The 27,429-nt window shown below is 40.6% G+C and overlaps 1 protein-coding gene across 2 annotated transcripts; it reads right to left on the bottom strand.

The window, feature by feature from the left end:
- Positions 1-2,573: 2,573 nt before the first annotated feature.
- On the bottom strand, positions 2,574-25,495 carry ptpdc1a (protein tyrosine phosphatase domain containing 1a). 2 transcript variants are annotated; one of them, XR_004105051.2, is made up of 10 exons: positions 25,233-25,495; positions 18,458-18,553; positions 13,914-14,085; positions 13,494-13,574; positions 13,201-13,319; positions 8,832-8,969; positions 7,641-8,749; positions 4,749-4,956; positions 3,831-3,941; positions 2,574-3,744 (listed from the first exon to the last, which is right to left on the bottom strand). XR_004105051.2 is itself a non-coding variant. In XM_031300220.2 (10 exons), the coding sequence occupies exons 2-10, from the start codon at positions 18,543-18,545 to the stop codon at positions 3,631-3,633; spliced, it is 2,118 nt and encodes a 705-aa protein (XP_031156080.1). In that variant the 5' UTR covers positions 18,546-18,553; positions 25,233-25,495; the 3' UTR covers positions 2,574-3,630. The 2 variants fall into 2 exon arrangements, 1 of the variants encoding a protein (XP_031156080.1); XM_031300220.2 differs by having other exon boundaries at positions 4,749-4,934.
- Between the last annotated feature and the right edge of the window lie 1,934 nt (positions 25,496-27,429).

The raw sequence follows: 27,429 nt of genomic DNA, 5'->3' as shown, positions 1-27,429 counted from the left end.
GCTCCAAATTGACAAACAGAGCTACGTGTTGAAATCGACCAGAATTCTAGAAACATCACATCATATTCAGTGAACAGCTAACCTCACATACTCCAGTCCATCTGTACACCAGCAGAACTGCTTTGTTGAGGTTTTATTTTATGAGTGTTTAGCAGTGATTATGTTCTAAAGCACAAATAACCATCAAGCACTCCTCTGCATATTTACTGCAGCAGCTGGAAAAGGATGTCTAGCATTGATTTTTGACTATTTTAAGCCAGCGGTGCGAAAGGGGTATTAGAAACGTTTGCAAATAATCCGCCCCACGCCCCACCCCAAGGTTAATGAGTAATAGACCTTTTTCACAGCAGACATTTTGACTTGTCATAGTAGGAAAAGCACAGCTGAAATTGCTCAATTCCATCAAGTGTCCCAGTAAGCTATTTCAGTGAGTCAGCATGCACAATACCAGGGCCTCTCCTATGTGGAATGCAGCCATCATTAATGGTTTTGAATACACTTGTGCTTTTCCTACTATGACATGTCAACATGTCTGCCGTGAAAAAAGTCTATCATGAAAAATAATCGTGATGTCAAAGTCATTCAAATACCAAAGCTAGTTCAGAAAATATATGCCCCTCTCTGGAAAGACCACCAAAGACATGACTTTAAAATGGCAACAAACATCACCACATAATGCTCATTTAGACCTACTAGCTAGTAATGTTGATAGGCTAATTTAGACCTAATAGACTTTGTTACCTTGATTATAACGCTCACATATACGTTTTGCGGCTCCAGACAGATTTTTGTTCTTTTTTTTTGGGCCAAAAATGGCTCTTTGATAGTAAATGTTGCAGACCCCCTGTGCTAATCTGACATGTTATTAATTAAGGGGGCTCGATTTGAGTCTAACTGCCTGATACTTTGACCGGGACCGATAACGTTAGCTACTCCTTCAACAGGCAATGGAAGCTAACGTTAGCTAGTTGTAATACTTAGCTAGCTAGCCAACGTGACTGGTCATTTAAGAACACATATTTTGGATACGGTCCCCGGTAGAAAAGTCTAAATTAACAGCATGTCTAAAGTGCACCGCCCTCAGCCAGCTCCGGCAGTTAACCACTCCTCACAACTTGCTGGCTAACACTATCGAGCTAACAGCTAACGCTGGCTAGCAGCAGCATGGTTGTCCACAAAAGTAAAGGTCAGGTAACAAGAGCTGGCTCTTCCGCTAGAAAAACAATACCACGGGTTATTATAACGCGTTGTAAAGAGCACATGTGCGGGCACTGAGGTATATTTAATTCATAAATGTATGATTAATACAGTCCACCCACCTGTCTGCCATGTCGCTCCTCCACGATCCGACTGCTGCTTCTTGGTGGTTTATTGGCGCAGCTCACCGCGACGCATTTATCCCTTTCTCCCCCTGCTGTTTCGGAGTGTATCAACATTTCAAAATTTAATAAATGCCGAGTACATCTATATGCAGAACATCAAAGTCACATGCTTGACTTGTGACATGTTTTCTTTCACAAAACGTAATCGAGTTAATATAATTGCACCATAGACTGTGAAAAACTGCATTGCACAGTCTGCCTTTTTTGATATTTCCTGCAGTGAGTAACACGATATTCAACTCCTCCTCTTTACATTATTTGTAAATGGATGTCGGATTTCCTCCCATGATCGTTTTTCTTTTGTTCTGTATTGTAAAGAACTTAAATCTTGTGACAGTTAGTTCACGGATTTGAAATACTCAGTCACATTGGAAATGCAATAACTTCAATCATTTAATCCTATTTATCATAGCGTTATCAGGACATGTGTTGGCTAAAGCCAATAACTCTCTGATAGAGTGAGTGTATATGTTTGTGAAGATTTATAAATATAATACATATGCTAGTTCCTGCAATTTCAATTGGCCAACCACCAGTTGTTTGGTCTGGTATTGAAACATTATCAATAATATGATCACAATGCCATATATCAAGCCTTGTGATAGATTTTAATTGTCTCACAAATAAGAAAAATATGTTCTTAAAAATCATTGCATGCTGTTTTTAAGGAATGTCAATAATTAATTGATCTACTCAGCTGAGATGTTTGAACCGAGAAGTAATAACAGGTGGTATGAAATCAACAAACTGATCATTATAATCATGAATTATGATTGCTTATGAGCCTACTTACATGATGGCATTATAAACACAGAATCACAAGTGACACTGTGAGAAGTCTCACATTTCTAAGATCCAAAATCATGTTGAATTGACATACACAACATAGTTTTTCATGTGAAATAGTATTCCCTTCACAGCAATGACTGTATGAATGTATTGCATCGCTTATAACGTTATGTTTTGTGAGTAAAGCTCTGAAGATGATATTCTTTGATCCCAAGAGGCATTTGTATAATAACGCGCACTTTTGAGATTCAATGGTGACCACCTCTTTAGAGTAAAATGGGTTTGGATGTTTCGACCATTGTGACATCAGGAGTCACACTTTCCCTTCCCCTTGTATGCCCAACTGCTGATAAGCCTAAATGGTAAATGTCCATACAAAGATTTGCACACACTTCACACAGCTTGCAGTACCTTGTGTTTAATTCTGTAAGAAGTAGCCTGTTTAACAATGAAAAAATAGTTATTGTTGAAAAGTCCCCACTTGTGTCCTTCATATTATTATTACTATCATAAGTGTTCCACATCTAGTATGTGTCAGCAGATCTAGATTACATTCCATATATGAGACATTTTGAGGCGAGAGGCGGCCACTGATTCGTGTAGACCCACGCACGCACACACACGCACAGACACATACATACATACATACACACACACACGGCGATGTTACACCAGCAGCATGACACGGAGTCAAGGCAGAGGCCATTTGAGTTGAGGCAGAGAGCATTTCGCCAACTGTAACAGTGGAGGCAGATATTGATGTTTGACAAATGCATGTACAACAGAACAGTAAGAGGTGTTTGGTGCACGCAGTATTAAGGACAACAAATTGATTGGAAAAGCAAATGGACCGTGGCCTGTTGAATTTGCATTGCCATAATAGCCACAGTTTGCATTTTCCTCTAAAAAACACTTTACATTCTACACAAACAAAGCAACCGTTCAACTTATCAGCTTATAGTTATTGAACTGACTGCTGCATTTCAAATAAGATCTGAATAAATAAGACACATTTTAGCATATACACAGTGTAAAAACATATTTGGGTTTAAATAACAAATAAGACCAACAGCGTTGACAGCCGAGTTACACATTTAAATAACATTACATTACCATCATGAGAACGTTTCTCAGTCATTTTCCTAGAAACTAGTTCGACAACAAAAGCACATCTAGTCCCTCACAAATATTACAGAACAGATGACAAACAAATACTTTCAAAACGGAGCACAGTGGCACGTTAACCGAAAGAATGGCAGTGCTTAGAGTCTATTTAGAGCGTAAGAAAAATTAAATGCTATACCTTTAAATGACATAGTCTTCAAATACCCTAAAGACTAAAGATTGGCAGATCTCAGTGGTATCTGATGCAAGGAACTGACTGACAATACAATAATGCCCCAAAATGAGAGTGGAAACTTGTTTGTGAGTCTTCCTCTTGTCGTCTGTTGCAGCTGGATCAGGAGTCTTCATTCTCCTCCACAGCTTTGTCACACAGCTCATGAAGAATGGGAGTCAGGATTGCTTTAAGTGTTGTGTATAAAGACTTGTTCTTCTCTGAGGCAGGGTCAATCTGGAGAGGAAAAGAACGAAGAAAAATAAAAAAATGAAATGCAAAACACTTAATATATTTAATATACACCGTAAGTTAATACTCACCTGAGTAAACGCTTGTATTGTTTGGTTGAGAAAACTATTCTCCACTTCTTCAGGCATCGGCAGGAGATGAGCAGCGCAGTCAAGGATACACAGCAACGTGAGTCTGTGGCCCTGGCAGCAGCAAGAACAAGGATGACGCTGTCAGATTACATGTCATTTTGGTGCCTAAACTTAACTGTCGTCGGCACATAACGCTCACTTTTTGTCGCCTAAGCTTAACCGTAATGTCCGCTCAAATGACTGGCAGCTTGCGGTGCACTCTACCCGGCTCAAAGCCCCCTATTCTCGGGTAACTTAACTCCCAACTGCCGCCGATACGACGGCGCTCTGTAGCTGGCGCCGCAGCTTTTCGAGTTCTTCCGCTCCTCCAGTAGCCATGACGTCTCCATCAACTGCTTCTAAACTGCTCCATTCACATGAACATACAATTGATTTTAGCGTGCCCTGTTCACGTGAACAGAAAATTGCGTTGCCTGTATCTTTTCAGGGCAACCCTCTATAGAGATTTATCAGCCTACTTTAAGTTACAGTGACAGTAAAAAATGTAAGGTTAAACTTTGAAATTAATCCGCGGCTCACATGCATTCCGAATCATGAGTGTTGATCCGTATGGCCCACGGATTACCGTCACCATCCATCATTTGTTGACACATGGTCTTGTTTATATGTTTCAGTTGTGTTCCGATCTGGCAGCCTCACTGATTGTGAGTAGGGCTGTACTGAATACCATTTCCTCTCTTCTTTTATCTGTAAAGCACTTTGTCCAGTAAAGTAGAAAAGGTGCTGTATAAATGCCTTTAAAACTTAAAACACTGAAAACACACTCAACACCATTATAACTAGTTTTACAGTGTTACTGGATGCTGTGTTAAAAGCTGTCTGAAAGAAAGGCATTGAACAGATATTCAACCCAGCTACCTTTCTTAGTGAGCCGAGGGCGTTCTGTGGGTTTACGTTCTTCTCGCAGAGGGCTTTTACTTCCTCTCTGCTGATGACTGGGTCCTTGAGCTGCTCCAGCCACGACCACATCAGACTTGACAGGACCAGAGGATCTCTCTCCATGCACAGCCTCTCCCACGCTCCCTCTCTGGAGTTCAGCTCTGTCTGCATCACAACATAGAGCATACTGAAATCAAGTTTCTTGTGAGGGCAAGAAATTCAGGTTTAAATCAGGAATAACAATGTGCTAAGTTACGGTTTTGTTTATTATAACAGCTCATTGATGAACAATGAGCACAGTCTATACGGGTGTGTTTTTAGGGTTGAAAACGAATGCATAGGAGCTGTGAATGTGTGTTGTATAGCGTATTCGTCATACACAAAGTGAACTGTGGATAACTTTTTATTTTTAAACATTAGCTGAAGAGCTGAGCAAGTGCCACTTCGCTCATACTGAAAAGAATATTAGAGGAAGCGACATCCTGAGTGTCACACTGGGGGAATTAGAGTCTCCTGTGATCAAGGGTTTCACCCAGCATTTCCCAGAATTACAGCTTTGCTTCAAAAAGGATGGCATGTGCAGAGCTGGAGATTACATTTCCCCCATTATTTGTTCAAATGAAAAGTATTGAGGAGATGATAATTAGAGTTCTAACTGTATCTCAGTGCCACAGTTTCTCCCTCCTGGTGCTTTGGGAGTGTCTGTTTACTTTTTGGCTTTATTGAAGTGGATAAACATTGGTTGCTTTGTCAACTGGCTACCTATTTTTATCCTTCTACCATCTGACATTGAAGAACCTTTTGATCACAAAAAGAAACCAGATGAAAATATGGTTATACATCAAACCTAAGTAACCTGGTTGCCCTAAAATATGCATATAGATCATGAGGAAGGCCAGAAACAACACTTACTGGAATATGTAACACTGCTGGGCAACATGCTTGCATGATATTAGGCACCTGGTGCACAGCAAAAAGCGGTATCATTGCAGGAAAACAGCTGTGAGTTAATTATGATATAATTAATGATATCATAATGCATGCTTCAAGAGAACAGACCCTGTAGTTGGAGAAATAACTAGTGTTGTACATAACTATTTTGAATACATGGATGAATTCTGTAACAATCTCTCTTTTCATCTTGCCACCCTGCTGTCACAGCAATACTTTCTGTGTCTGAAGTCTTTGTCCTGCACATGATGCATTATGTACAATGCCGATAGAAACCCAGTCGTGTGTACTGTATGCATGGCCAAGACACTGGCTCAAAAATCTAGCTGGGAAAAAAAATGGGTTTCTTTTTTTCATCTAACCAGATAATGGAAACCGTGTTTCTCGTTTATGACACAGGACATTTGCAGAACGCCAGTAGTGACTGTGTTGGTCTGTGCAAGTGTCCTTTTTAAGGGATGTAGCAGATACCATGACATGACATGCAGAAGCTTGCAGTCTCATCAATTTACCAGGACGTATTGACATTAATGGAATAGTTCAAGATTTTAGGGACATACGCTCATTTATTTTCTTTCTGAGAGTTAGATGAGAAGATCGATACCACTCTTATGTCTGTCCGTTATATAATATGAAGCAAGAACCAGCAGCCGGTTATCTTAACTTAGCATTAAGAATGGCAACAGGGGAAAACAGCTAGCCTGGCTCTGTCCAAAGGTAATATATATATATATATATATATATATATATATATATATATATATATATATATATATATATATATATATATATATATAGAGAGAGAGAGAGAGAGAGAGAGAGAGAGAGAGAGAGAGAGAGAGAGAGAGAGAGAGAGAAGTGTATACAGTTTCTAATGCTTGGAAAAAAACATCAGGATGGTTAATTTGTTATTTGTAATATAGGATGCTACACTGGTTTTAAGGGCTCTTTTTCTAAATAATACTGTCTTGTTAGCCTGCTTGGGCTGAACATATTATTTATCCATGACACAATAATAAAAATCTGATCAAATCATATCATATAGGAACCTGCCTCTGTAGATTCACGCCAATGTTGGAATTTACAGTAGGCCTAAAACTATAGGCTATCAGGTGTAATCAATACAAAGGGCTACATACATTGTTCAGACTATTATCAGGGTTACTCGCAGCACTTTGCAGTTTAGGCAGCCGCCTAAGCAACGCACGCCTCGTGCTCACGAGATATGACATAAATCTGCTCATTTCAAATTCTGTTCTGTTCATTTATTTACCATTGTTAGGCTGCTTCTTAGAAAGTTTAGTAAGCTAAGCTACCAGTTATTCTACATTAAATGAAGCTTCGCTACACTGAAGCTAATGTTGGCTCCAAACAAACATAGCAAGCTAAGCTACAGCAACATGGCAAAAGTAGTTTACTACAACAGAACTGTTTTTTATACAACAATGAACAGGACATACTACACGTCAGTGGCGTCAGTGATCATCAGCAATTTTATTTCAGACCGCTGCAGAAAGCTCTGCTGCGCTTGAGCTTCAGAAATGTAGCTTGTGTGGACGCTACCACACAACTAATACAAGAGCTAAGCTATGCTATTGAGAAGTATTAAAATTAGTTAGGCTACTGCTCAACACTGTTGCAATACAAGTTGAATTTAGCACTGTGACGGCGTCGGCACAGGTTGCTAATGTCAGCTACTTTTTAATTTGCCAGAAGGTGACATAGTGGCAAATGCCGGTTCAACTGGTTAGCATCAAATCTACCTGGTTTAGACTCGTGCAACGGACTGGACCGGTGAAACCGAAAATCGACCCAACTCTAGATGATACTAGTGCATTGACTCCAGACTAGAGTCCAGAATAACAGAAGTATTCATGCGACTACATGGTATATTTGAGAGTATTTTATGGGGTACACTACCTGCCACACTGAGACCTTGGAGGTGTAATCCTTGTCTGATAGGTTCATGGCCAGAGCTTTGGCCACCAGCAGGCATCTGCTCTCTGGGGAGAGCTCAGACTGGAGGGTGATGAAGGGAACCCCTCCGTCTGCTCCACCTGCTGACACTTCCACATCTGGCGGCTCCTCACTGGTAAGCAGTTTGCTCTTGTTTGATAAGGCTGGCAGTGTGGCATCATAGTGAGATTTGTTTCCCTGCTCGGACAGATCTAAAGACAAACTCTGAAGCCCCTGATGTAGTGGCTTTTTAAATAAGGGGGATCCCGTGTCTTGCTTTGTTTCTGTATTGTGGCCCCGAATGCTGCTAATGATGTCCTGAAGAGAGAGGTCATAGAATCTGGGAGGGATACAGGCTGGAAGGCTACTGTGAGACAAGGAATGTTTGATCAGGCACCTGATTGGTTTGTTGCTCTTCAGATTTCCTAAATTGTGCTGCTGTGGTCCAAGTTGGTCAAGGACAGAATCGCTGTAACTGAGGCTCCTGTTTGTGGACAGGGAGGACTTCAGAGGGCTTTCTACGTTCTGCTGCCTCCACAGAGGGTCAAGCTCATTGTCACTGGCGAGAGGTTGATCATGAGGAGGTCTGGACTGTAGAGCAGGTGGGCTGAGAGGATGAGATGAACAAGGTGGAACAGGAATCCCCTTCCCTCTCATCTCCTTCCCGAGCTGCTGAAGGGCCTGCTGGGACACGGTCTTCTCCACCTCGGCTGCGAGGTCGGGGATCTCCAGCCGCTCCTCCTCGATCACCACCTGTCGGTTGGCTGCGATGTCGACGAGGAGCCTGCACACCAGCTGGACGATCTTTGGCACATTCTTCATCTGTCGAGCCTCGTAGCCATGCAGCAGGTGGCGCTGCCGGGTAAGGTACTGGGACAAGGTGACAGCACTTGCTTTGGGTTCTGCACAGGAGAAGACGCTTCGGAGAGGAACCAGGAACTGGGCGAACTCCCTGACACACAGCAGCTGGCCTCTGGTCTGGATGGAGTTGGGTCTCTTGGCTCGCACAAACAGAATGGCTTGGTCAGCACTCATGCGGGACGTGAAAACCAAGTAACAAGCCAACAACACACCTATATGATGAAAAATACGAATCTGATATCTTACAAGCATAAATGAGGATTTGAACAATGCCAAATTGTCCGTGTTACAAACCTGTTCTTCCAAGACCAGCATGGCAGTGGACAGCCATTTTCCCCTCTTGGACAGCAAATGACATGACTTTCACCATATCAAGGATTGTAGTCAGAGATGCCACACCATAATCCTTCCACCCAAAGTTGTAGTAATAAACTGAAATACACAAAGCCAGAATAATTCAGAGCCGATCAATATCTACCTCAGAATTTTTTCAGTGATAATACATCACACTGCTCACCACGCACGGGGAAATTATTTCAGATAGACTGGTATGAAAGGAATCTTCTCAACAACTTAAAACGAGTTATTTCGCAGTGTTTTCTGTTTTTTTAAGTGTTACTTTGTTGTTCCCCCAAGGGGATATTCAATTTTTTTTCCACTGTGTTGTTAGTTATTGCACACAGGCCTGAAATACACACACACACACATGATAAGGACCTATACATGCACTAATGAAGAGATGTCAGAGTGAGAGGGCTGCCTATTAAAGGCGAGCAGCTGGGGGTTCTCCAGCTACCAGTCCACACTCTATTTGGTCTAGTATTTGGTCCGCAAGGCGGTTTGAACTGGTGACCCTCCGGTTCCCAAGCCAAGTCCCTACAGACTGAGCTACAACCACCCCTACACTGATTTGATTTGATTTGTGCATCAGAATAAAGACTGAGATAATAACTGTATTACAGTTATTTTAGAAGGTGGAACAAGACATGCATTTCATATTTCTTTCTGCAGCCTTTTATCCTTCTTAATCTGACGGCATTCATTCACACTTGTGCCATGTTGAACGTGACATGAAAATATTACAGGTTGACCTAGTAAGATTGCCGTCGTGACTTCTGATTATTCGGATATAAGACTGGCCTGTGAAATTATATTAACATAGATGTTCATGTCTGAAAGGAGCTCCAGAGAGTTGTACGTTTATTCAATATCTATACCGACAGCTTTTTTGTTTTGCGTTAAATGAAAGACAGCACTATTCAAAGTGCAGCTGATGCCTTGATAAAGTGACCTGGGTAAATATCTCAGGAGAGCTTGTTAGGAAGAGGAATCTAGATTGCCAACCTCCAGAGACACGTGGAATCCCTCTGTAATTACTTGGTGACTAGCGATCACACTGACACAGTCAAAACACAAAACATTGATGGTCTGAGGAAAATCTTAAATCTAGCTGAGTCCCTAATCCAATACCTGTTACTGCTACTCATTTGCATGTAGAATGGCAATATACAAATAAAATGTCTTCCACAGAAACTCGTTTACCATTATTCTCTTGTCACGCAGTCTCATCTTCATCTTGTACAAATCAGGGATGTATTGCAACACTGATTTATACATAAAGTCATGCTTTAGTTTACATGTTAAGTGAACTAAACCCTTTTTTTTTTTATATATATATATATATATATATATATATATATATATATATTCTTAGTAGCTACTACCACTAAGGAAGGTCTCAGCTAGTAGCCCTCAGTAATATGTAAATCAAACAATCATTATCAATCACCATCTCCAGTCACATGCAATCAGAGAGCAATCACGAATGTAAACACAGAAGTCAATGGCGCTAAGATTTATTCACGACAGACGGAAATCTGTTTGAGAAGCATTTTCGCCAGAAGTTGAATCCGTCGCTCCAAAACAAACACCAGGCTTTACTCCTTCCACAGTGTAACTACATGTTAACATTCCCTCCGGGTCTTTCTTGCGTGGCAATGGAAGCTGAAGTTGAAGTATGCCCCACAACGCCCTGAACTTCAACTATTATTTAGGGTCATAGTTCCACTATCTTTATTGTTACTATAACTGCCACTGTCCATCACTCCAACTGCTATAATTATTATGAATCATATTTCTCTATATCTGTATATCTGTATGAGTGTCTGTGTCCGAACCGGCAGCGGCAGATGGCGCCTACAAAGAGCCTGGGTCTGTCCGGAAGTTTCTCCTCACCACTGTTGCACCAAATGCTTGCTCGTGGGAAATTTGTTGGGTCTTTGTAAATTATAGAGTGTGGTCTAGACATAGACTGTAAATATTAATGGACAACGCATCCGGTTCGGCGAAGTGCTGCAAATGCGGAAGTGCCTTAAATCTGCATTCTATCTGAATTCCAGCAGGGAATTCTCACTTGATTTACTACCTCAGTAAACATTTTCATAATGAGTTTATGGTCTCAATCGCTAGTTTTAAGTCTTCTGCAACACAGAATGATGTTCATTTTTTGATTTATGGTCTCGTTGATTTTAAAATCAGCGATAAAGCAGGGGGTGTTTGCCAGTGAAAGTGTGTAACGTAACGTAGAGTGTAAGCAGCTCCTCCCTCACTCTTCCCTCTCGTCTAAAATCGTCACATCCACAACCAGGATGGCTGCCCCCGTAACGGCAAACTCGACGACTCATAGCAGATCTCCACAAACCAATGGGTGACATCACACATGCGCTGTCCATTAATATTAAGTCTATGGGTCTAGACCTACTCTATCTGTAAAGTGTCTTTAGATAACTCTTGTTATGATTTGATACTATAAATAAATTTGAATTGAAGCTATACTGGGATTAACCATTCTTCTCATTGTCACCTTAGACAACATTAGACGACACATTCGATCATAGCTTGTATGATCGAATGTGTTAAAATCGATTCGATGATACAAAGCTGCTGTATTGTTTTTCTGATCTCTGATCAGTCCAACCACTGAATGATGTGTATGGGTGAGGGAGCAGCCTGTGAAGATGCTGAACCGTTTGTCTTGCTCTTAGATCAGTATTTGCGTTTGTGCTAGTTTAGCTGTCAGCTAGCTAGCTGTTTTTGCTAACAGCTATTCTTCTGGAGTTTTTGACTCATAAGCAACAGTTACATCCAGCAGGTGGTATGTCTAAATATTACTCTTTGAATACTATGTGTGGTGCAGCCGCTTTAATTACACGCCACATGCATTTTGTCTCCATATTTTTTTTATAAAGTCCATCATACTGCATGGGCTTCTTCTGTAAAATAGAAAGTAATGGTCCTATGAGTATATCAAATCATTCACATCACATTCATTTTCAGACCATATTTCATGTTTATTGTAGAGATGGTCCGATACCATTTTTTGCTTCCCGATACCGATTCCGATACCTGAACTTGCGTATTGGCCGATACCGAGTACTGATCCGATACCAGTGTGTCATATATTTTATTATGTTTTAACAACTGTATACTACTATCCCTGTATGGATGTGATATGATTTCTATCTTTGTTGTCGGTCTGGCTCAGGTTAAACTCTTTGTGAAACATGAACAAACACAAACAATGAATGCCACAGAACTTTCTTTTTTTATCCAGTTTGACAGTCAGTTATAACGGAAAAATAACAAAAAATAAACTACTTAACGTAGATTTTCTTTAGGGCTTTATTACGCGGTATCGGAACGGTGCATAAACTCCAGTACTTCCCGATACCGATACCAGCATTTTAGGCAGTATCGGAGCGAACATCTCTAGTTTATTATATCCATTGCTGTGTTGCGCTGTAACTACGATCAGGTGAACGGACATGTTATGTTATTTTTAACAGAGCGCCGTGTCACTGACTTACCAGTACTGCTGATGTGATCCAAACATTTCAAATAACTGTAGGGTGTTGTATAATAACACCAAATCATCCAATGAATCAATATAAATATGTTGGAGCTTCTGTGTGTTCACTGTGGTTCGTGATTTATATTCATGGATAAAAAAAAAATATGTAAAAAACGTTTTTGGAAGGAAATTTGTGTTTGGTAGATTATCTCTCTGTGGTAACAATGCTTTTTGGCAATAAATCTTATACCGTTGGAAAGCCTGTTTAGTTCCCTTTCAAATGGTGCCCCATTTGTAAGGAGCATGCATTTGTGGGATGAGCAGCAGCGCTGAGTATTCTTGGAGCAGACACTTACTGACTGTAGCTGTACTTACAGCAGTAGGGCTCATGCTCACAGGTGCCAGAAGGTCAAAACAAGTGTCAATAGCAACAGCAAAATAGCCTGTTTGGCAATGGCATAGAAGATTTGGCAAATTTTTCATGGGCGCAACCCAAATAATCAGCGCTGCTGCTCATCCCACAAATGCATGTTCCTTACAAATGGGGTACTATTTGAAAGGGAACTAAACAGGTTTTCCAACGGTATAAGATTTATTGCCAAAAAGCATTGTTACCACAGAGAAATAATCTACCAAAAACTAATTTCCTTACTTTTTGTGCTAATTTTATTTTTAGTGATGAGCATCCTGTGCTCAAACGGTTCTATCATGCTGATTTGAGCACCGCCCCCCACCCCCACATTCTGCTTTAGGATGGATGGATGGATAGATGGATGGATGGATGGATGGATGGATGGATGGATAGAGACTCACTGTTTGCCTCCATGAAGATTTCAGGTCGATAAGTGAAACCGCTCTCCTGCTCCAGCGGGTTGCCACAGCTGGCATGTTCTCCGGGCCTCTGCAGGTTAATGACCGTCTTCAAACCACAGCTGAGCACAGCAACAGGTCCATGTCAGTGTACAGAGCAACCCACAAGCCAACAGACAAGTCAACACATACATTACAACACATCCAACTTTCATTTCGCTGTTAGCCTAAATGTTAATACAGAATCAAATAAAAAATATTAGATTCAAATGAGGTGTGAAAGGAGACTACTGTACCTTTGAAACTGTTCAATTATATTATATTTCTCTATGATTTCAGTTGAAGGCCTTGCCATAGCTAGCAAGTTGTCAGTAATCCTGTAAGTGGAGAATATGACAAATTAGGGGGAGTTGTGTTATATATAGCAAAACCATAAATAATAATGGTGAATTAGGCTTGTTTAGCAACTTAAAACACAACTTTGAAGAGCTAAAGATACCAAAGACCCTGATGCACTGACACTAAAGCTCTCACTTCAATGATTCCTTTTTTAAAAACAGATCATAGTGCAAAAGAAAAAAAAAGGAACAAATGTATTGGCTTTTCATTATACTGATGTGGACTTCAATGACCCACACTGACCGAGCACAGCACTAAGAGGAAAAGTAAGTGAACACTGAGGTCTGTATAAAAGGTACTGTGGCTGTAGGACGTACCAGGACGAGTAGAGTCCTTTGACAGCTTGTTCCTCATCACTCCAGCGAGAGGGGTTCTCATATTTACAGGCTTTCCCTCCACAGGCCATGGAGCACTGCATGTGACCGGGGATGACATGTCTCAGGGTCTCCCCCATCTTGGTGTACTTTGCTGTAGGGACCCTAGTACTGGCTAGTAAAAAAAACAAACAAAAAAGAAACATAAGAACAATTTGACAATAGTGCATGCTTTCATTGCAGCTGAAGTCATCTTCAAAGCCCTAAATGCAAAATGCAAAATCTCCTGATCTTGCATTCAGTGGAAGGGTGAGGCTGGTTCACGCTGACGGCTACCATGACTCTGTGGAAGGAGGAGGATTTCCAGGGCAGAGCTGCGTCTACGTTGCAGGACCTTCAGCAGGATGTCCAAGGCCGAGTGCCTGCGGTTGTGCTTCCTCGCGCTGCCCGTCATCTCCCAAGCTAAAGTGTGTCGTCCTTGGTGCAGCTGCGTCTCACAGTGCAGGCTGTGCTGCTGACTTCACTGCCGCATCGCTAAAATAACAAAAGCTCAAACAGCTCTGAGCCCGTGGTGAATTATCACACAACAATCACCCGTTGGCAAACCTCAAAAATCTGTTCATCAGCAGCATTGGAAGTGTCACCATGACAACCACCTCCAAAGCTGTCAGTGTGAGGTAGATGTGGGCGAATGTTGTACACACACAAAAAGAACCTTTTTCTGTGCGCCCTTCTGACGGCCACATTCTGCTTTATGATGAAGGAGCTGATAGGAGGACATTTCACTAGAATTGTACCCTTAATTTAATTATTTAATTCTCACACACACACACACACACACACACACACACACACACACACACACACACCTGAGGCAGGCAGCTTGTAAATGAAAGAGGAAAATGCTGTACATCTGGTGGTGGACAACGATTTAGGTTATGTTAATGATTAATTCATGATTAATCATTTTTGTATACTTGAATATCAAAAACAAAAGAGCTGTATCAATGGGAGACAAGGCTATCTTATTGTAATACCGACATTGTGCTTGAAGCCTGCTCAACCATTCAGCTGGTCACCATCAAACTGAAGCCAAGAGGTGGAATTATACTGCTGGCTCTGTGTGGCAGCAGCAGAGATGAGAAAGGGCAGCAGCAACAGGAAGCATGAGATGGCTGGCTGCACAAGTTATGGCCACAATGGTGTTCGGCTGGATAGGTGAAAAGGCCAAACAAAGTTTACCGAACAATTACGTTTTTTTGATTACGCAATTAAATAGCAACCAGCGTAGAGTGAGAGGCGCGCATGCTTTAGAAATGCAGCAAACATGTCGGCTGTGTGGAAGCGCTGTCGAAATATTATATATGTATAACGATTCCGATCCCAAGCACCGACAGCGAGAGATGGTTTAGCGCGGCATCGCGTGTCATCACCCAGTATTAAAGGGATGGTTCGGAGTAATTTCACCATAGGGTCCTTTGCACCATGACCTCGAGCCAACCACCCCCCTCCCAGAAGCTTTTTTCCCTTGGTCTAACATTGGACGAGTTAGCGCTATCAGACGAACGGCTTAGTGCAGGCGCTAATGGAACCAAAGGTGTATCTCGTAAATTACCCCACTAATAATGGTACCAAACTTCTACAGTAGTACAGTAATAGGTTCTGTACTCATACAATGAGGCATTGGAAAGTTGTATAAGTACACCAGGAGTTTATTTAAATAACACTTGCCTGATGGCTTTGGTCTCTATGAGCAGCTGGCGGTGAGACAGCAGTAAGACGAGTGCTTAGGGACCTACAAACTACAACACCGAAAAGAGATACAACAAAAATATTTATTAATTTAACTTATTTTTTTTTAAAGTAAGTGCTGTAGTACAACAAGCAGGATACAAGTTATAATTGAGGTAAGTTTGGAGACACTACCTTATTTAATCATTAAATTAATAAATATGTTTGTTGTATCTTTTTTCGGTGTTGTAGTTTGTAGACGGTCCCTAAGCACTCGTCTTACTGCCGTCTCACCGCCATCATCCCGTTAACAACAGATGAAGCCACCATGTCTCGAGAAGCTTGTGGTTTTATTTTATACACAGCAGCACTCGTACGCGAAGTTACTCTCACTTCCCGCTCCACATACTCACTGACCTCACATCCTCAACATTCACTCTCTAACTTACACTACTCTCGTAAGGAGGAACCGACTTTCATTTTAGAAAGCAGAGAAGCTACTTTTCACGAGGAACAACCTGCCACTTTTCCTGAAGAAGTAGACTATGGCCGTTTTCACACCTATAGTTTGTTTGCTTCGGTCCGAATCAGTTGATGAAATTGGTAAAAGTGATTTCCCCTTCGTTCGGTTTGGTTTCACACCTGGAAAAATCTAAGCGTACTAAAATGCGTCATTATAAATCACACAAGAACATTCACCCCTCTTATTAGTCGGATGTGTCTGGGGTGGGAGCAAAAAAGTAAATACAGGAAGAAGGTCCTCTGTGGACTAGTGCATATTTCTTGCATCTCCGTGGTCAAACCAGCTCATTTCATTTAAATAATTAAAGACATTGTTTCGCGAGCGACGTTACTACGTCTGCTCTGGTTAACGAGACTTCGCTCTGCTGTGCTGCTGTGCCGATATAATTATATAAATTTTGTTTTATTGCGCTTGTGAGATATGACATAAATCTGACTCCATATATTGTGCATTGTTGGTATAGTGTCTGCTGGAATGTTCAGAAAAAATGTTCAGTGTTAAATAAATATTTTTAAATTGTAGTTTTTTAATTGTTTTTTTTCTTTGAAAAGCAAGGCAAAAAAAAAAGCACATGTTGACTATTACATTTATGCAATGGTGGTAAAAAAAACTTAGCCTGACAAGCCAGACTCACATCAAGACGTTGGGTCTGGGGAACTCACCATTGGCAGGGCTCAATCCGAGGGGTGAGATAAACGGTTGTCTTTCAAATTCCCTCTGCACGCAATAGGATAGCACTACAACCAACCAGAGCAACACTAGTTGATAGATTAAACTTTTGCCGTATCCGGTCGGCAAAACTCCAAACACGTCTTCCTTTTTTAAGAATGACTTCAGTGCCGTTCTTTGTTCTTTCCTCAAAGAAAAGTTTAACTCCAAGTCTTCCAGAGTCGCGGCCAAAGCCGATTCCAAATACCGCTGTTTGCCAGCAGCAGCAGCCATCTAATTTGTTTTCAAGTAGAGGGGAATTCACGCAAAACCGTCTCAACTCTGCTGTCATTATGTTAAGCCCGCCCACCGACTCTTATACACGAAGTGATTGGCCCAGCTAGAGTTTGGTTTTTCCAGCTCGCAAGCCAACGGAGAGTTGCTAGACGACACTGGCTGCAAATTACATTTGCTGCCGCTAGAGTGAGTCTAGATTTCTAGGCTAAAAAAACCTGGCAAAATAAATGAAAAAAATCCGGCGATAACCGTGTTCGGCCAAGAATTTTCATTTTGGTGCATCCCTACTTTTCATTTATTTCAGGTAATAACTAGGTCTGTCAAAATTAACGCGCGTTATTTGCATGTACCGTTAATGTGAACTGAGGTGCCACATTCACATTTAGAAGAGATCAAATAAATTGCTAGTAATGTGCGATTAATCACGAGTCAACTATGGACAATCATTCAATTCATCACAATTAAATATTTTTTTTCGATTGACAGCCCTAGTTATAACCAATTGTATTCATCATTTATACCCATCACTTATGTTACTTACTGTTACAGAGGTTTTAGGTTGTTGATTGATTTTCAATTATATTATATCGAGACAATTATGATCAGGTTTTCTTTTCCCCCTTGTTTTTATTGAGTAAAATAGGCTAATTGAAATTGTTGTCTACAGATAAATTGTGTATTTTGTTTTTTCATCCATCAAGCATCAATTCTAAAGGAAATTGACTTTAAAAGAGACACATTGTCAGAGGTCCAGACCACACCCATTTGAATACAACAAACAACTTCATCTCAGAATGCATTATGTAGAAATTGTCAAAAAAAAAAAAGATATGAAAAATCGCAAAAGATGCACTTGCCTCATAAATAACTATCAGGGTTATGTCTTTTTAAGAGACGCGGTCCGTCACATCCATGATGACAGAAGTCTTATTCACAAAACACTAATAACCAGGATCAATACTGGTATTTTCTTTTATTGATGGAAATGGAGTGGATGGGTGTTTCTTAACCTGTAACATTATTAATACATACTTAAGCAACAATTCTTGTAAGATAATATATTTGCTGTCAAATCTGAAGTATACTATAAAATATAATAATACATATAATATATAATAACAAATCTTCTCATAGCAAATCACTTTTGGTTGTTTCACATGAAAGATTACAAAATGCCACCCTGTCACCCTTGTAATACATCTTGTCTTCAACACTTTTAACAAAGCAATTATCTTCACTGAATCCAACCATTTCAAGTCTACACAGTCGTGTGCCGTTGCTTTGCAAGTAACAATATAAAATCAAGCAGCTTCTCTTGGGTTGTATTTGTGTTGCAGAGCTCTCCTACCTGTCTCCATCTCTGTGCTGATGTCTCCACTGCAAGCTCCACTCCTGGGGTAAGGCAGGTCACTCAGTATGCTGACACCAGCTGCCATGACAGGAGCTGAAATGTGTGAATAAACATTGTGTGACAAAGGCAGATGGAAAAAAAAATAGACAAGAAAAACAGCTTACAAGCAGAAGCTTTGGTTGTGCTGATAACGCAAACAGTAACGAGGTGCACACACAAATGAGATATGAGGAGTGTGAGCAGCGTTGCCTGGCAGGATAACCCAGGGGTGAGAGGGAAATGTGCAAAGTGAGCCGCCGTGTCGGCAGCTCATGTGTCAGTCTGATCACTGCACCTCTGGGAGCAGGTGGGCAGGGCCTGGGGGACAACAGTGGGAGCTAGGAGCACATCCAAGATCCAAGGTGCTTAGTTACAAACCACACTGTGATCAGCAGCACACGGCAAATGAGCATCAGCACGCTCAGCTACAACACCACTTCAATAGGTTTTGAGTAACCAGTTGGAATACTTCAAACTGTATGTTAAGCAACTTCCTCCTACTTCATTGGGCTGATGCCACACTTCCACATCCACCTGCAATTGTGCAGCTTCAGGGCAATACTTCTTGACTTGCACATCTGATTTATGTAGCCTGATATCAGAGTTGTGTCACACAGATCTCACACAGTGTCAATTTAACTCCGGGACCAACCGTTTCTCACGTTACACCCAAAGACCTAATGGGCTTCATCACCGTAGTGAAATTCTGCACCTTTACAGCTCCTCACAGTGGTCCATTAACAATTGAGCAGGGTCACTGTACTTCACATGCTAACTTTTTGATGGGCAAATGATTCCTTGACCTTTTCTTTTTCCTTCCTCTTGCATAGAGTCGATTAGGATGGCTTAATCAAAGAGTGTATGAGGTCATGTTCACTACGAATGCCTGAGTGTAACGTGCAAAGCTACAACCTGTGTGTATTAGAGGTGTTGAAATTAATGCATTGAATCGTGGACATGGACGATGCTGCATCGATAATCGATGGGGCCATAATCGATTATTTCTGTTTACAATTTAATGTAGGCCTAACAACATTTCTGTTTACATATTCTGTTATGTTTTGCACATTCAGGAAGTTTATTTAGTATTAGAGCACTGCAGAATGTTTTGTTTTTGAAGTTTGAAAAGCTATGAATTAAATATCCTATATGGCTTTAATAGAAAAATGTATTTGACACATCGTGATGCATTGAGATATCGAATCAAATCGAATCGCTGACATAATCGTAATCGAATCGAAAGATCAGTGAAGATTCACACCTCTAGTGTGTATGCGTGTGTGTGTGTGCTTGTTTTACTATATTCGTGGGGTCCAAAAACCAGGGAATACAGTATACTTGTGGGGTCTGCACAGCCTTGTGGGGCCCAAAATGCTGGACCCCACAAGGTTAAAAGGCTGTTTGAGGGTTAAGACTTTTTTTTAGGATTAGGGTTAGAATTAGGTTATGGTTAGGGTGAGGGTAAGGGTTAAGGTTAGGCATTTAGTTGTGATGGTTAAGGTTAGGGTAAGGGGCTAGGGAATGCATTATGTCAATGACGGGTCCCCACAAAGATAGTGAAACAAACGTGTGTGTGTGTGTGTGTGTGTGTGTGTGTGTGTGTGTGTGTGTGTGTGTGTGTGTGTGTGTGTGTGTGTGTGTGTGTGTGTGTGTGTGTGTGTGTGTGTGTATGTGCGTGTGCGTGTGTTTCTCACATGATCTTAAAGTCTCAATTATGTGACATCGATTTTAGTCAAATAACATCACATTTTTTTAGGGGAAGACCCCCACAACCACAGCCCTCCAGAAACCTTAACCTCAACAATAAATAATTCCATTAAAGTGACACACACTATCATGTGTAGCAACTCTGAAACAAGTAGCCTAAAAACGTCATGTTAAATAGGCCTTTTTCACAGCAGTCATTTGGACTTATAGTCATGGTAGGAAAAGCACAGGTGTTACTAATAACAATAACAATGGCTCTGCTCTAGTCAGGTGTCCTAGTGATCACGACAGTGTGACAGTGTAACAGTGAGTCAGCAGGACCCTGAAACGGAAATAGCTAAATGGAACTCAGCCATCAGTAATTTTATTTTATGTACTTCTGTGCTTTTCCTACTGTGACATTTCAAAAATGTCCCGGCCTATTGTTTTGTTGAACGAAATAGACTTTTGAAGAACTTTAAGAGGGGTACCAAATTCCACCACAATGTTTCTGACTGATAAAAATGTGCAAAGCAGTGATTAAAGTTTACTTCAAAGTCAACTTCAAAAGTAAATTTATCTTCTCAATTTTAAATTTAGTAGACATTTCGGTATACTCAACATTGATCAATACTCTGAAAAAGAATGAGCAGTTCAGCACATCATTCAAATCAATGTATTAACAATGTAAGTCACATACTGTAGTACAGTGGTGCTCATAAGTTTATGAACCCATGCTAAAGTTGACTAAAAAGAGGAATAAAAAAAATCATCTTTTGGAAATTGATCTTAATGCCTTAATTAAAAAAAAAAAATAGGAAAAATCCAACCTTTAAGGACACCAATTTTCTTTGTGAATGAATAATGTATCGTAAATAAATAAATGTTCTTCCTTAAAATACAGGGGGCATAAGTAAGTACACCCCTATGTTAAATTCCCATAGAGGCAGGCAGATTTTTATTTTTAAAAGGCCAGTTATTTCATGGATCCAGGATACTATGCATCCTGATAAAGTTCCCTTGGCCTTTGGAATTAAAATAGCCCCAAATCATCACATACCCTTCACCATACCTAGAGATTGGCATGGGGTACTTTCCATAAGATCATCTCTCAATGCAAATCAAACTAGCTATTAGGCTAACTGAAATAAAACCATGCCAATCTCTAGATATGGTGAAGGGTATGTGATGATGTGGGGCTATTTTAAATCTACCTGCCTCTATGGGAATTTAACATAGGGGTGTACTTACTTATGCCCCCTGTATTTTAAGGAAGAACATTTATTTATTTACGATACATTACTCATTCACAAAGAAAATTGGGGTCCTTAAAGGTTGGATTTTTCCTCATTTCTTTAATTAAGGCATTAAGAACAATTTCCAAAAGAATATTTTTTTATTCCTCTTTTTAGTCAACTTTAGCACGGGTTCATAAATTTATGAGCACCACTGTATCAGCCACAAGGGCTTTTAATCTGCAAAATATTCTTTGAGGTCAATACGTAGACATTAACTGATCGATCAAACCACCTAAAGTATTTTTGTACATGAAGTAGGAATGTTAATGCAAGTGGTTTCCATTATTTAAGGGCCTATACATGAACTAGAAGGGAACTAAGAGAGCGCAGACCCAGCCCAGGCCCTGACAACATAAGTAGCCGTCTGCTCACCTCCTGTTCAGAACAATTAGCCCCCCCATCTTCCACTACATTTTTCAGTTGTCACTCAACCAGCACAGGGTGGCAAAAAGCTGGAAACAGTCAATAGTTATCCCGGTGGCCAAAAACAATCCTCCAAAGGTTTTTAATGATTTTAGGCCTGTTGCTCTGACTTCCCTTGTCATGAAGTCTTTTGAAAAAACTGTTGAAAAGAGACCTTGCCACCAAACCTGACCCATTACAGTTTGTTTATAGGACTGGGCGAGGGGTAGAAGATGCTACCAGCACTCTGCTAAACCTTAGTCTTTAAACATCTGGATATCAAAACGCACACCAGGCTGCTATTCGTGGATTTCTCGTCTGCTTTTAATACAATCCAACCCCACATTTTAAATCGATAAACTCATTCAAGAACTTTGGTTAAGATTTTAATATTGCGGGCTGGATCCTTGATTTTGTAACTAACAGAACTCAGAGAGTGAGGGTGAATGGATGCGTTTCAGGAGAATTAAGCCCATCTTCAGGGTCCCCTCAGGGCTGCGTCCTTTCTCCGCTACTCTGTATTCTCTGTACTAATAACTGTCGCAGCCGTTGCGACAGCGGATTCATAGCCAGTCTTCTTCATGCTGGTGAAAAACAGCCATGGTCCTGTTGTTGATGAGTTTGTACAGTGGTGTGACAGTTCATTCCTTCAACGGAATGTAAGAAAAACTAAGGACATGAGTATTGATTTTAGGCACAAGCCATCTGTTGGTACAGGAACCTCAGCATCAAGGCCAAAAACGCACTATCCAGGACAGTGAAAGTGAGCAGCAAGATCTTGGGGGTACAGCAGAGTATGCTAACTGATTTGTTCAACAGACAAGTAGGGAGAAAGGCTGAAGCCATTCTGTCCGACAGCGATCACCCCCTTTACTTGGAATTTCAGATTTTGCCTTCTGGCTCTAGGTTCAGATTCCCTGTGATTACGAGTAACAGGTACAAGCCCTCCTTCATCCCCACAGCCATTTCACTTGTAAACTCGGTCTGGGGGAGGAGGTAGTAACCCCTCAATTCCAACGTGACATCATGACTTTGCGTAAACATAGATGGCACTTTCTAAAGCCAAGTGGCGTGTTATCTGTACGCATTTTGAGCTATCCGCGTGTAATGTCTACGCCGTATACAGCGGACAGGTTTGGTTTAGGAAAAGAAGGACGGTTAGGTTTAGGAAAACAATAACGGGATGCAGGACAACAACGGCACGTTTGGGTTTAGTAAAAGAAGAACGGGACGGTTGGGTTTAGTAAAAGAAGAACGGGACGGTTGGGTTTAGTAAAAGAAGAAAACGACGGCTAGGTTTAGGAAACGTGAAACGCGGGACACAATCCCCGGTCTCCTGGGTGAAAGTCCTGCGTCGTCTGACCCATCCACCACCCCAACCAACCTCCCTATGCTGATTTTCGGGCTTTCATACTACTCGCTACCGTTCTTTTCTCAGGAGAACTTGGCGTAAATTGACACGCAATCGCAAGGTAAGTCAATGGAGGCCAAATGGCGTTGATAAACACGCTAAAAAGCGATTATGCGTCTTGATAACATGCCAAAATGGCATACGAATTGGCGTGTCATACATACGCCACTTACTGAGATCAGTCTGCTCAATTCACTTGGCAAAGTGTGTAGTTTAGTTAGCGATATGATGTGGTTTGTGTGGACGGTGATGATGGTGGTGATGATGATGATGAGGATAATGATGAAAATGATGATGTCTATGCTGCTGATGGGGACAATTTGTGTTACGATGGAAGAGATGTTGGTCATGAATTCAAACATGTCTGGTCACTTTGCACTTTATTGTGGGTATCTGTGGCTGTGTCCTCACTCTGCCACTTTTTAGATGTTATTGTTGCTGTGCTTTGTACACATGGAAATGTCAAAGTCGGTCACCAGCGACTATTGTTGATCTTCTAGCCCGCTGGTACTCGGGTAATAAATAAATAAAAAGGTCACATTTATGTCACTATGCCTCTCCTGTTAGTAAGTAGTCCTGAGTAAGGCTTCTGTAGTCTATGAATATTTGATGGTGTACAGTTAAAACCTGTATTTTTCCATCCACAATTGTGTTGGGACTTCTTTTGCACTGTAATCCACACTTCTTGTTACAAACTAACAGGGCACCAAAACCTGGTATGACACTGGTTGAAGTATTTCCAACATGACAGCCGGAAAGAAGCCTAATCCAATCCGTTCAGCAGTCTGTCCTGCTGGAGCCTGACACCACTTGGCATTGTTTATAGGAAGCTCTTGATACCAAGCTGGTGAACGATCAGGTGTTCTTGGTGACAGATGTGACGTACGTGCATCAAATATTAACAATTATATGAAAATGAGCTAATAAAGTGACTACAAATAAATCTCTTCACTCAACCATAGCTGTGCAATAACCCTGGAACACCAAGCATCTGCCTTTAAAGTAAATGATATATCTTATAGTGTTAAAAACATAGTTTAAACACGAAAAGTTACAAAAATACACCGTCATATCCAACTACCTCAGATATATAAGCAACGCGTTTTATTAATAATTATTTATTCCAGCACCATTTGCACTTTAGCATTGCACAATTGTCTGACTGTTTACAGTCCTTATAGAGCTGTTTGTTTTGTTGGCATTTGTTTGTGTATGTAACGTTATTTGTGTGCATGTGTAAATAGCAGACAAAGTGATATAATGGTAGGGGCTGAGAGAGACAGGCTCATGCTGAAAAGTCCATTTCTCCCCTCCCCCTTTCTCCCGTAATGTACACTTTTTAATATACAAACTTATATCTGTACACAGTGACGTTAGTCAAATGTTTGTTTGCTTCTTTCCTTGTTTTTAGCCATGTCCATTTCTGTGTAACGTTACTTTGAGAGCAACAAAAATCCCTGTATATGTCCACACTGTCTTGTGCCATTAAAGCTGATTCTGATTTTGAACACCTCCTGTGATTAACCTGTAAATCTGATAGCAAGTTTCACGAATCTGGCGGTGTCTTCAGCAGAGGCTGTTGATGAGCATGCAGCCATGTGCAGGCCACTACAGTCAGCGAACAAGCATCTGTCTGTCTGTCTGTCTGTCCGTACCTGTCGGTTAACGTCAGCTCTCTGATTAATGTTAATGAGCCTAACGTTAAAGCTCACTGACACTGCAATAGTAATTGTAATAGTATTGTGGCACAGGCAGACGAACGTTAAGTTAACTTCTTGAGTGTTGTGTAGGTGTAACGTTGGCCGTACAGTAACGTTAACGTGTCTGGTGCTGATGCTGCAAACTAACGTTAGCTAATTAGCTTAATGTAGCTAACGTAAAGCATTTAGCTACGTTAAGTGAAGCTAGCATAGTGGCTAGAGAAGGCCTAGCTTACCGTTCTCCTGTAGTCTGAGTCCGGAGCTGTCTTTACAATATCTGACATAGTCGATTCATCTCTCTGAGTCCATGGTTGTTTTATGGCTGACACGTAGCAAACCCGTGTTTTTCTCTAGCCACATCATTTGGTCCGCTAAGTGCAGCTAGCTCACAAGCTAACTTAGCAACCTGACGACGTGTTGTCATGTAGAATGGTCCAGTGACGTCATGGGACTACGACGTCATGAGACTACAGACACCTCTAAAATTCTTCTGATTTCACCACCGACTGAGAGTTATACTTTTCTTCCACAACAAAGTGCCGAAAGCCTGTATTTACTGAGCTATGTTCTGTCACACAGTCCTGTAACAGTTCTATCTGTATTTCTTTTTAATTGTTTTTCTGTTCTTTTGTAAAAAAAAAAAAAAAAAAAAAAAAAAAAAAAAGTGTTAATTAATTTTAAAATCCCAGTAATTCATAATTACAGTTTATAATGACCTTATCTTGTTGTGCTAAATTACATTTTATTTGGTTCTTGGTCATCATGTAGAATTGTCCAATGGCAATCACATTAGGAATATACTGTATGTAGTTTACTTGACATTGTTTTTTGTGTGTTTATTGGTATGATTGAAATCCACGCTGAGGTAAATTCTTTTCAAAGAATTTTTTTTTTCCTTATCTTTAAAATAACCAGTGCTCAGTCTGCGACTACTAACATCATTGCTTCTGTGACAACTGGCTGACACAAGATCCCTGAGAAAAAAAGAGTATATCTTGTTCTGAAATCCTCTGGTGCAGCCTAGTGGCTGTTTATTAAGAAAAAAGAAGACTTAATATTTGTCACATACAATCATACAGTACAATGTAGTAAAATGAAATCTCTGCATTTAGCCCATCCTAAGCATTAGGAGCAGTCCACATACAGCATCCGGGGAGCAACTCTGGGTTCTGTGTCTTGCTCAAGGACGCTTTATTATATTAATATATTATAATTTATTATTATCTTGTATAACACAATATGATAAGATAACTATATGTCTGCAATGTTTGAACAATATTGATCAAAGTATGGATCAAGGGCGTAACTTTGGGTTCAACATTGGGGGGTTGAGATCTCCACCCAGGGCTATAGTATAATTTTATATATATATATATATATATATATATTTTCTTGGCTCAGAATGGGCCTTTTTGGGGGAACATATGAAAGTGGGGGGGTAGGACATTTTCAGCGTCAAACACAATTTTCTGTATTCTGATAATTTTTTTAATGCACCAAATTATGTTGGAAATACCTTCATTTATGTGAAGGAAATACAAGTGACAATTCAAAGTATAAAAATATAATGGAATATAAGGCAGTAAGGGGGCTTTTACATTAGCCTAAGTAAGTGATCCTAAAGTTCACCCCAAAGTCCTGCTCGTTTGATATGTGTGAACACATCCATGCCCAAGTCCACTTGAAAAGGTGGTCATTACAGTTCATGTGTTCTCCCATACGGTTTGCATCAGGTGTAAAAACCTCCTCCCTAAAAATTATATATAACATAAGATAATTATGTTAATAATATTATTTAATTGATATTTTTATAATAATAACAGATATTTAAGTACCACAGGCAGGAAGGACTACTCTACTGAAGGGTACCTGTAACCGAGGCTATCCGTAGCACAGTGCCAGACCAGCTCCAGGGTCCATTCCTTCTTTCTTTTTTGCTCCTACATTTATGTTTGCAGTAAACTTGATGCTTGAGGTATTTATGTTTTGATTTGATTTATAGTACATTGTGTTAATTCTTATCAGTTATACAGTAGCCAGATATTTACTCCCTTTGTATTACATTTATTGTCTTTAATCATGGGACATCCCCAACTGATCAGCCACTGGTCTTACAGGGAGGTGTGTTCAGGTGCATTCTTGGCATATTGCTATCTTGAGGCAGCGGGAAGTGATCGCGTCATTGACCAACAAAAACCTGTTCTAAAGTCAATAGCGCAGCATTTCATTGTTATTTTAATAGCGCATTAGTCAAATGCGACTAGGCTTGTGCACAGTGCATACACTATGCCTGTTACACACACAGGGAAGCGCAGCAGCACACAAACATGCAAAATATTACAAATAAAAATATTACACAGCAATGCGCCAAGGTACAAACGCGCCTGGCTTTTAAAGGGAATGGGAGATGACACTCTGATTGATTTATTGCAT

This window comes from Sander lucioperca, chromosome 6, assembly GCF_008315115.2.
Source record: "Sander lucioperca isolate FBNREF2018 chromosome 6, SLUC_FBN_1.2, whole genome shotgun sequence".
Classification (NCBI taxonomy): Eukaryota; Metazoa; Chordata; class Actinopteri; order Perciformes; family Percidae; genus Sander; species Sander lucioperca.
Note: the sequence above shows the minus strand (reverse complement) of the source record. Positions and strands in the feature narration are given on the sequence as shown.

Bases quoted from the DNA above. Each gene is read 5' to 3' on its own strand.
- ptpdc1a (XM_031300220.2), bottom strand. From the start codon at position 18,545: ATGGCAGCTGGTGTCAGCATACTGAGTGACCTGCCTTACCCCAGGAGT. The intron at 8,970-13,200 runs GTGAGTCTCTAT...TGTGTATTTCAG, and splicing joins AATCTTCATGGAGGCAAACA to TTTATTACTACAACTTTGGG. The intron at 3,745-3,830 runs GTGAGTATTAAC...TTTCCTCTCCAG, and splicing joins CAATACAAGCGTTTACTCAG to ATTGACCCTGCCTCAGAGAA.